This window comes from Nerophis ophidion, linkage group LG12 (genome assembly GCF_033978795.1).
Source record: "Nerophis ophidion isolate RoL-2023_Sa linkage group LG12, RoL_Noph_v1.0, whole genome shotgun sequence".
NCBI classification, from domain to species: domain Eukaryota; kingdom Metazoa; phylum Chordata; class Actinopteri; order Syngnathiformes; family Syngnathidae; genus Nerophis; species Nerophis ophidion.
In genome coordinates, this window is record NC_084622.1 from 47399621 (window position 1) to 47411605 (window position 11985).

An 11985-nucleotide genomic window follows, 5' to 3' on the forward strand; every position below is an offset into this window, starting at 1 on the left:
TTGACCCTAATGTGTGAATGTGAGTTTGAATGTTGTCTGTCTATCTGTGTTGGCCCTGTGATGAGGTGGCGACTTGTCCAGGGTGTACACCACCTTACGCCCGACTGTAGCTGAGATAGGCACCAGCGCCCCCCGCGATCCTAAAGGGAATAAGCTGTAGAAAATGCATGTAAATATATATATATATGTATATATATATATATATATATATATGTATATATATATATATATATACATGTATATATATATATATATATATATATATATATATATATATATACATATATACATATATATATATATATATATATATATATATATATATATATATATATATATATATAGCATGGGTTCGCGGGGGATGCTGGAGCCTATAGCGGAAGGCGGAGTATACCCTTGACAAGTCGCTAGCTCATCACAGGTCCAACACAGATAGACAGACAACATTCACACTCACATTCACACACTAGGGCCAATTTAGTGTTGCCAATCAACCTATCCACAGGTGCATGTATTTGGAGGTGGGAGGAAGCCGGAGTACCCGGAGGGAACCCACGCAGTCACGGGAAGAACATACAAACTCCACACAGAAAGATCCCGAGCGCAGGATCGAACCCAGGACTACTCAGGACCTTCGTATTGTGAGGCACATGCACCAACCCCTGCCCATATATATATATATATATATATATATATATATATGTATGTGTGGGAAAAATCACAAGACTACTTCATCTCTACAGAACTGTTTCATGAGGGGTTCCCTCAATCATCCTGATGATTGAGGGAACCCCTCATGAAACAGTTCTGTAGAGATTAAGTAGTCTTGTGATTTTTCACACCTACATATTGCGCTCTACCACGGTATCGAGCACTATTCTCTGGATAATCCAATCAAGACATAAATATATATATATATATATAAATATATAAATATATATATATTTTAAGTCGCTACGGAGTATACGTTGCACCGGCCGAAAATGCATAATAAAGAAGGAAAAAAACAGATATACGTCGCACTGGAGTATAAGTCGCATTTTTGGGGGGAATTTATTTGATAAAATTCAACACCAAGAATAGAAAGGCAATTTAAGATAAATAAAGAATAGTGAACAAAACAGGCTGAATAAGTGTACGTTATATGAGGCATAAATAACAAACTGAGAAGGTGCCTGCTATGTTAACCTAACATATTATGGTAAGAGTCATTCAAATAACTACAACATATAGAACATGCTATACGTTAACCAAACAATCTGTCACTTCTAATCGATAAATCCGATGAAATCTTCTTCCTCGATGTCGCTTCTAAACAACTCTGCCAACTCCAAAGGTATGCGCGGCTTCCTCTTGTCGTTTTCTGCTGCATATTTCACTACGTCCAGCTTGTAATCTGCAGTACAAGATTTCCTTTTCGGTGCCATTTTTGTTCAGCCTTTCTCAGTTTTTATAAGTTACCGCCAAAGTTGAAATGATCAAATATAATAGCTACGGCAGTAACATATAGCAGTTAGCATCCCATGACCCACAATGCACTTCTCCCATGACCCGCCCCGCCAAATTCTTATTGGTTGACGTGTGTGTGTGACGATTGCTGACATTTTCTTCGTCTCTTCCGCGAATGAGATAAATAATATTATTTGATATTTTACGGTAATGTGTTAATAATTTCAAACATAAGTCGCTCCGGCCAAACTATGAAAAAAACAGCGATTTATAATCCGAAAAATACGGTATATATATTACATTACATTATTGGCTTTTATTCAATACATTAAACACTAACAGTTGTAAAATTAGGATTGTGGGAAATATTCTAAAATATAAACCATAATTCGATCTGTGTTGTGTTCTAAACATTCTCGAAGGTGGTGCCTGATCCCCATGAGTTGACAGTGAAATCCTTATTGTGAATGTTCTCTCACCTTAAAAACTATACCAGCTACAAATAACCTTCATGCAAATACATTTTACTGTAAAATGTTCCACAAAAGAGCATTTTAACAGTACAAGGGAAAAAAATATGTCAGCAGCCTGTATTGTGGCATATTTTGACCCCAAAGCAGAGACTCAGGCAAAAGTCAATACAAAAAGGACTCAATAACTAAGGAAGCATTCAAGTGTGAAAGAGGCAAAAAACTCAAAGTCCAAAAGATTAAAAAAAAAGCAAAGGCAACGAAAGGTTCTTGTGAAAAAATGAATTTAGAGAAAAATAAAGTACATATAAGAGTAGCACAAAGCCACAGAACATAAACAAGATGCAGGTCAAAAGTAAATAAATACTTACTCGGCCATGACAGGCAAAGAGTAAAATAGGTGGATGGTGACTATAGGTTGCCAACATAGGGCAGAGCACTGACACGGGCCTAGAAAAGGAACAATCCAGTAACCAGAGTGGCAACAGCCGGGGTCATAAAGGCCTGATTAGTGAGTGTGATCAGGTGAGAGACAGTGGCTCTGCAACAGAAAAGTGATTTAGGAGCAGAACTGGCATGACAGGTGGCAGTCAGAAACATGACACAATACAAAAATAGTCTGTATGATAAAAATATGAATTAAAAATAAGCACAATATATAAATATGAATGACAAATTGTACTACTTTACCTGGTATGTGTACACCTAAATTAGGTTACTTAAAGGCCTGCTGAAATGAGATGTTCCTATTTAAACGGGGATAGCAGGTCCAATCTATGTGTCATACTTGATCATTTCGTGATATTGCCATATATATGCTGAAAGGATTTAGTAGAGAACATCCACGATAAAATTTGCAACTTTTGGTCGCTAATAAAAAAGCCTTGCCTTTACCTGAAGTCGCAGACGATGACGTCACCGGTGTGAGGGCTCCTCACATCCTCACATTGTTTATAATGTGAGCCTCCAGCATCAAGAGGTATTCGGACCGAGAAAGCGACAATTTCCCCATTAATTTGAGCGAGGATGAAAGATTTGTGGATGAGGATATTGATGGTGAAGGATTAAAAAAATAAATAAATAAAGTTGAAAAAAAAGGTGATTGCATTGGGAGCGATTCAGGTGTTTTTAGACACATTTACTAGGATAATTCTGGGAAATCCCTTATCTTTCTATTGTGTTGCTAGTGTTTTAGTGAGTTAAATAGTAGCTGATAGTCGGAGGGGTGTGTCCAAGGGTGTCTTGACGCCAGTCTCTGAGAGAAGTCACGGCAGCTGCAAGCTCCGCTGATCTCTGGTCAGAGGCGACTTTTTACCACAATTTTGACACCGAAACCTGCCGGTTGCCAAGTGGTTGGGAACGATGTTTGCTTGACCGCTCTGATCCATAGTAAAGCTTCACCTCCGGGAATTTTAAACAAGAAAACACCAGGTGTTTGTGTGGGTAAAGGCTAAAGCTTCCCACCTCCATCTTTCTGCATTGACTTCTCCATTATTAATTGAAGAAATTGCAAAAGATTCAGCAACACAGATGTCCAGAATACTGTTTAATTGCGCGATGAAAAGAGATGACTTTTAGCCGTAAGTGGTGCTGGCTAATATGTCCCCTCCAACCAATAACGTCACAAACACGCGTCATCATTCCGCTACGTTTTCAACAGGAATCTCGGCGGGAAATTTAAAATTGCAATTTAGTAAACTAAAAAGGCCGTATTGGCATGTGTTGCAATGTTCATATTTCATCATTGATATATAAACTATCAGACTGCGTGGTGGGTAGTAGTGGCTTTCAGTAGGCCTTTAACAAATCCATAACAAAGCCATGACCCAGAAAAGTGCATCTAATTGTTGCTAAATGTCTTTTGACTCTTGGTCATTTTGAGTTTTTTTCTAGTTGCTGTGACTCTAGTCAAGTCAGGTGGATTACGATGGCTTCCAAACTAACCACTCGAACTGTATATTGGCTCTTGTTGTTCCCTTGAAAGAGCCGTTCAAAAGACTTGACTCGTCCGCCAATGTTACATCTCTGGTATATATCGAAAAAGAAAAAGTAAAGGATATTTATTTTATGTCTGTGTTGGCCCTCCCATGAGGTGGTGATTTGTCCAGGATGTACCCTGCCTTCCGTCAGAGTACAGCTGGGATAAGCTTTAGGCCTCCCCGTGATCTCAAGAGGGACAAGCGGTAGAAACTGGATGGATGAACATTTATTCCTCAAGCTTTTGACGCTAATAAAGTGTGAGGAACAGACCATAGTTTGATGATCAGGGGCGGCATAGCTCGGTTGGTAGAGTGACCGTGCCAGCAACTTGAGGGTCCTAGGTTCGATTCCCGCTTCCGCCATCCTAGTCACTGCCGTTGTTTCCTTGGGCATGACACTTTACCCACCTGCTCCCAGTGCCACCCACACTGGTTTAAATGTAACTTAGATATTGGGTTTCACTATGTAAAGCGCTTTGAGTCACTAGAGAGAAGTGCTCTCCCGTCCAAAGGCAAAACCCAGTAACTCAATTTTGGTCAAAAATTAGCTGATAATAATTTTGGAGTTCCTAGGTGATATGCTTTACATTAGTGTAGGCGATATTGTAATTTGTTCCGTAAGTAAGCTGTTACGCGCATGGCAGGACCTAGCAACTACCACATAACCGCGTAGATACAACAGAAAAAGCTAGTATCTCAAGAGACCAATCGAAGCTTCTTTGTCAGTCGCCTTATTGTCTTTAATGAGACATTTGCACGAATGGGGGCCGACAGTCAACCTGATTATGTGATATTATGGCACGAGGGGATATTTGGAAGATTGGCCCAGGACGTTGCAAGCACCTTCATTAAATGTATTGTTCTTGATTCTTCCCCTTGCATACTCTTTTGGGCAGATAACTGTGGAGGTCAAAAATAAAAACTGGACGCTGTACACGGCTTTTGCCCAATGTGCAAACGCAAAATGGGGCCTACCCGAGATTGTGATAAAATATCTGGAGAAAGGGCACACGTTCATGAGAGCAGATTCAATCCATGGCTCAATTGGCAAGAAAATGAAAGCTCAAGAAAACATCTATATGTTTGATGACTTCGTATATCTTTGTAAGGCAGCATCAAGATAGATTGGTTTTCCTTTTGTTTTCTCAAAATCAGCTAGAAGTGAGTTACTAGGTTTTGCCATTGGACGGGAGTGCTATATAAATATAATTCATTTCACTTCACATCATGTCTGAACCAAAGCCAAATTGTCTTCGGTTTGAACGTTCTTCCCATACATGCGTGGATTTTGTTCCAGTATTCCAGTTTACAGGTTATTTGAAGACTCTAAATTGCCAATGTGAGTGTTGTTTGTCTCTATGTGCCTTGTAAGGGGCGAACAGGACCGGGTGCACACCACCGCCCAAGGAATTCTAGTGGGATAGGTTCCAGCTCACTTTTGACCATGAGGATAAGATAAGCAGTAGATACAGTATCGTAATGTTTCATATTAGAAGCTACAAACATCCAAGCGACCAAATATGTTTTTGTGTTTGAGGTAAAAGCAGTTTTTGACCTGTGCTTCAACTCATTTATATCTTTCCTTGTGTTTTATTTCATTCCAGTTGGCCCAAACGATCATCTTTCCAAAGAGCGGAAGACCAGTCAGTGAATTATGAATGTTAAACAAGATGACCTCCTCTCAGCAGCAGCAGATGATGCGAGGTCCTAGGTGGAACCGGGCCTTGTCCGACCCTTTGTTTGTACTGCTCCTGGCCCTCCAGCTGTTGGTGGTTGCGGGTCTGGTACGTGCGCAGACTTGCCCCTCTGTCTGCTCCTGTAGTAATCAGTTCAGCAAAGTCATCTGCACACGGAGGGGCCTGCGCGAGGTCCCTGATGGAATTTCTACCAACACGCGCTACCTAAATCTGCAAGAAAACCTCATCCAGGTGATAAAAGTGGACAGCTTCAAGCACCTAAGACATTTGGAGATCTTGCAGCTGAGTAAAAACCACATACGCAAAATAGAGCTTGGGGCCTTCAATGGACTCGCTAGCCTCAATACCCTGGAGCTTTTTGACAACCGCCTCACCACAATCCCAAATGGGGCATTTGAGTACCTGTCCAAACTAAAGGAGCTATGGTTAAGGAATAACCCTGTAGAGAGTATTCCCTCCTATGCTTTTAACAGGGTGCCCTCATTACGGCGGCTGGACCTTGGGGAACTTAAAAGGCTTTCCTACATATCTGAGGGAGCCTTTGAAGGGCTGAGCAATCTTCGCTACTTAAATCTGGGAATGTGCAATCTGAAGGAAATCCCAAACCTTATTCCCCTGGTGAAGCTGGATGAACTGGAAATGTCAGGAAACCAGCTCTCTGTCATTCGCCCTGGCTCTTTTAAAGGACTCGTTCATCTGCAGAAGCTATGGATGATGCATGCTCAGATTCAGACTATAGAGAGGAACTCGTTCGATGACCTCCAGTCACTGGTGGAGCTTAATTTAGCCCACAACAACCTCACCCTCTTGCCGCATGATCTCTTTACCCCTTTGCATCATCTGGAGAGGGTGCATTTGCACCACAACCCTTGGAATTGTAACTGTGACATTCTCTGGTTGAGCTGGTGGCTTAAAGAGATGGTCCCGGCAAACACCAGCTGCTGCGCCCGCTGCAGCTCACCGACTCACCACAAGGGGCGCTACATTGGCGAGCTGGATCAAAACTACTTTCACTGTTATGCTCCTGTTATTGTGGAGCCCCCTGCCGACCTAAATGTGACGGAGGGGAGCGCTGCCGAGCTGAAATGTCGAGCCAGCTCTTTGACCTCAGTGAGCTGGATTACACCCAACGGGTCCATCATGACACACGGTGCGTACAAGGTCAGGATCTCAGTACTAACTGACGGCACTCTAAACTTCACCAACGTTACCATGCAGGACACTGGTACGTACACATGCATGGTCAGTAATTCAGCCGGTAATACAACAGCATCTGCCACTCTCAACGTGTCCTCCACTGAGAATAGCAGCTTCAGCTACTTCACCACAGTGACGGTAGAGACTATAGAAACGCCACATAACGAAGGCTTTACCACCGTCGTACAGCAGAAGGTGGGGCCCACTCCATCTGCTCGAACATGGAAGTCTATTTCCCCCACCTCTACAACCACTACCACAGTCCAGACCCCTCTTTCCACCCGTACCACAGAGAAGACCTACACAATACCCGTCACTGAATTTGGTGGGGAAGGCTCACTGAATGGCTTGGATGAGGTCATGAAGACAACCAAGATTATCATCGGCTGCTTTGTCGCAATCACACTCATGGCAGCCGTCATGCTGATCATCTTCTACAAGATGCGCAAACAGCACCACCAGCAGAACCACCACGCGCCCACTCGCACCATTGAGATCATCAACGTGGACGAGGACTGCGTAACCGGTGGACCAGGCATGGAGAGCCACTTGACTTTGCCTCCTCTTGAACACGAGCACCTCAACCATTACAACGCGTATAAAACTGCATACAACCATGTCTCCACTATCAATTCCATACACAGCTCGGCGCATGAACCTTTGTTAATCCGAGCCAGTTCGAAAGACAATGTACAAGAGACCCAAATCTGAACGTGTTCCTTTTGTCCCCCTTGTCATGGAATCACACGAAGACTTTGCTGACGGTACATGTTTAACGATTCGTTTTGAGGAGATAGCTCAAACACGGACGAACCACTGTGTGTTTGGTGATGTTTCTTCAATGACTTTGGTAATTAGGGTATGTCTGTTACAAAAAGTGTCTTTACAAAACAAAAAGTTATTTATTTAAGAAAAAAAAATGTTGTTGTTAAATCAAGAAAAAAAAACAGTATTCTACAATTATTTTTTCAGGACTTAGTTTGTTTTTCTTGCCTTTTTCTTATGTAGACTGACTGACATGAATTGTTTATATTTAGGAAACTGAATACTTTGTTTTTTTTCCAGAACATCTAGAACAGATTGGACTGGTTTCCTGAGCTGCGGAGTAAGGGATGAAGTATTTTGCGACTATTTGGGAATTGGATGAAGTACATATCGTACGGCATCAAAACATTGCCAAAAAAAAAAAACTTGAGCATAAAAACGACACTCTTCATGCGATCACGAGCTCATTCTGCGTGTGTTCAACAACAACTTTTAACAAATTGATGTCATTAAAGATAGATTATTTTAACTGACACATTTTTATGACTGGATATGTGCACCCCAATCTACTTTATATGATAAAAGGTAGCTAATTTATCCTTGCTCTGATGTCATAGTGCCAGCGGCACAAGTGTGATTCCCTCACAATGGGATTAAATTTGTGTCATTTCATTTTTTTTAATTTTAAGCACTGTACTTCATAAGGAGTGATATAATGCGTTATTTTGTCTAAACGTGGCACGCTAAAGACTGCTCTTACACAAAGTTCAACATCAACAGTTCCTTTGGATTGTCTCTGACTACGAGACAGTGGACATTTAAAGTGACCAAACAGAAAGGAGGGTAATTGGCAGGACTTGCATTAATAAAAAAATGAATTAATGTTGCGCGCTTGGAGAAAGGGAAGGACACATTGCGATTGCACGGGCAAAATGAGTCTGCACACATTGAGTGTGCTTTTTACACCATAATATTGCTCATTATTTCCAATTGTTCAGCAACAATGATATATGATAATGTCACCGTCCAATACAATATATCACCCACTTTGTAATAATCGTTGAGGATAACTTAAAATTATTTTTTTTAATTATACTGTAATTGTTAAAAAAATATATATATATATATATATCAGTAATCTTATGCATATAATTTGTATGAATTGGCCATTTATTTACTCAAGTGTCCAGCTTACAATAGTTTATTTTATTATTATTATTATTTTTTTTACCACCGATTGCAATAAACTCATTGAAACCGTGAAGGGAAAACGGCAAAGGCTAAGCAAAATGGAAGAATAGTTTAACAACTGAAGTGAAGTGAATTATATTTATATAGCGCTTTTCTCTAGTGACTCAAAGCGCTTTTTACAAAGTGAAACCCAATATCCAAGTTACATTTGAACCAGTGTGGGTGGCACTGGGAGCAGGCGGGTAAAGTGTCTTGCCCAAGGACACAACGGCAGTGACTAGGATGACGGAAGCGGGAATTGAACCTGCAGCCCTCAAGTTGCTGGCACGGCCGCTCTACCAACCGAGCTATGCCGCCCCCAACAAGCCATCCTTTTGCATATTTATATCCAAAATTGTGTGAATGCTCCAAAGCATTCACACATATGGTTTTCTCTACCAAAATCCATCTATTTATTATTAATATTCAACAACTTTTTGGCTCACCCTCCCTTCCAAAATTTTCACCCGATTCAAACCGTTTTAACTTCAAACTGTTCAGCCTATTCGGGAATCGCGGGCTTTCCCCTTGAAAAATTCAAAAAATTCCCAGGTTTACAAGAATTCCAGGTTTTCCGGGACATTTTTCCCATTCAAAATGATTTGGCCCTTTTTCAAACTTTCACCATTTCCACATGTTTCAACCTATTCAAAACATTCCACCTTCAACACATTCCACCGGTCTTGAAATTTAAACTTTAATTTTTCCAAGATCCAGGATTTTCCAGAATTCCTGGTTTTCGAAAGGCCTATTTCCACCCTTTTTTCTGGCGATGTCACGCCAAATTTCTTCCCCCCTTCAACAACCTTCCCCCCGGAAGACATTTGACGTGACAGCCCCTCTAATGCCTGAAGGACCCCATCCATCCATCCATTTTCTACCGCTTATTCCCTTGTGGGGTCGCGGGGGGGCGCTGGCGCCTATCTCAGCTACAATCGGCGGGGTACACCCTGGACAAGTCGCCACCTCATCACAGGGCCAACACAGATAGACAGACAACATTCACACTCACATTCACACAATACCAAGTTATATAATAATAATAATAATAATAATAATAATGGATTAGATTTATATCGCGCTTTTCTATTGTTAGATACTCAAAGCGCTCACAGAGAAGTGGGAACCCATCATTCATTCACACCTGGTGGTGGTAAGCTACATATGGTGCCACAGTTGCCCTGGGGTAGACTGACGGAAGCAAGGCTGCCAGTTTGCACCTACGGCCCCTCCGACCACCACCAATCATTCATTCATCATTCATTCACCAGTGAGAGCGGCCCCGGGGGCAAGGGTGAAGTGTCCTGCCCAAGGACACAACGGCAGCGATCTTGGATGTGGGAAGCGAACCTGCAACCCTCAGGTTTCTGGCACGGCCGCTCTACCCACTACGCCATACCGCCCTGACTCTTAAGGGTTACAGCTCCAAAATTAGTGAAGCAAAAACTGCTTGAAAGGTTAGCATGCTGGAATGCTAATATTTTTTCCTCACCGTTATTTTTCACCAATGACAATCAGCCAATTATAATGCTTTTAAAACAGGCAGCTGTGTGGGCTGCTTTAAGGTCCTTCCACCCTCATTGGGGTCTGTCACGCCAAATGTCTTCCGGGGGGAAGGTTTTTGTAGAGGGGAAGAAATTTGGCATGACAGCGACTACTCATCCCACATTTTTCAACCCACTTCAACTGTTCCACCGTCAAAACATTCCTCTTAATCAGGACAAAAAAAACTGGAAAAATTCCCTGTTTTCCTGAAATTCCAGGAATTCCGGAATCCATCCATCCATCCATTTTCTATCGCTTATTCCCTTTCGGGGTCGCGGGGGGCGCTGGCGCCTATCTCAGCTACAATCGGGCGGAAGGCAGGGTACACCCTGGACAAGTCGCCACCTCATCGCAGGGCCTACACAGATAGACAGACAACATTCACACTCACATTCACACACTAGGGCCAATTTAGTGTTGCCAATCAACCTATCCCCAGGTGCATGTCTTTGGAAGTGGGAGGAAGCCGGAGTACCCGGAGGGAACCCACGCATTCACGGGGAGAACATGCAAACTCCACACAGAAAGATCCCGAGAGTGGATTTGAACCCAGGACTGCAGGAACTTCGTATTGTGAGGCAGACGCACTAACCCCTCTGCCACCGTGAAGCCGTGAATTCCGGAATACCATTTCTCAATCCACTTTGTTACTGCTTCAACATTTTTCTACCGATTTGAAAAAAATTAAGATATGACTTTAAGGTTTTACTACTTACGTATAAAATACTACACGGTCTAGCTCCATCCTATCTTGCCGATTGTATTGTACCATATGTCCCGGCAAGTAATCTGCGTTCAAAGGACTCCGGCTTATTAGTGATCCCCAAAGCCCAAAAAAAGTCTGCGGGCTGTAGAGCGTTTTCCGTTCGGGCTCCAGTACTCTGGAATGCCCTCCCGGTAACAGTTCGAGATGCTACCTCAGTAGAAGCATTTAAGTCTCACCTTAAAACTCATTTGTATACTCTAGCCTTTAAATAGACTCCCTTTTTAGACCAGTTGATCTGCCGTTTCTTTTCTTTTTCTTCTATGTACCACTCTCCTTTGTGGAGGGAGTCCGGTCCGATCCGGTGGCCATGTACTGCTCGCCTGTGTATCGGCTGGGGACATCTCTGCGCTGCTGATCCGCCTCCGCTTGGGATGGTTTCCTGCTGGCTCCGCTGTGAACGGGACTCTCGCTGCTGTGTTGGATCCGCTTTGGACTGGACTCTCGCGACTGTGTTGGATCCATTATGGATTGATCTTTCACAGTATCATGTTCTCATATGTTCTCATAGTCATCAGTATCATCAGTATCACAGTATCATGTTCTCATAGTCATCATTGTCACCGACGTCCCACTGGGTGTGAGTTTTCCTTGCCCTTATGTGGGCCTACCGAGGATGTCGTAGTGGTTTGTGCAGCCCTTTGAGACACTAGTGATTTAGGGCTATATAAGTAAACATTGATTGATTGATTGAAACCATTTCAACTCATTCCGACCATTCAAGTTTTTTACCATTTTCAAAAAATGCCCGCTTTTCCCGAAATTCCCAACATTGGGGGAAATTTCTATCGAAATCTAAGGGACATTCTTCAAAGTTCCACAACTCCAACATTTTTTAATCTGATTTAAACTGTTCCAACTTCAAAATGTTCAGCCTATTTGTTAATTGT

General features: G+C 42.3%; 1 protein-coding gene across 1 annotated transcript; it reads left to right on the forward strand.

Annotated features, from left to right (window-relative positions):
* The first annotated feature begins 5510 nt into the window (after positions 1-5510).
* Positions 5511-8172, forward strand: LOC133563834 (leucine-rich repeat-containing protein 4C-like). The gene has a single exon (XM_061918097.1). The coding sequence runs from the start codon at positions 5557-5559 to the stop codon at positions 7501-7503; it is 1947 nt and encodes a 648-aa protein (XP_061774081.1). The 5' UTR covers positions 5511-5556; the 3' UTR covers positions 7504-8172.
* The last annotated feature ends 3813 nt before the right edge of the window (positions 8173-11985 follow it).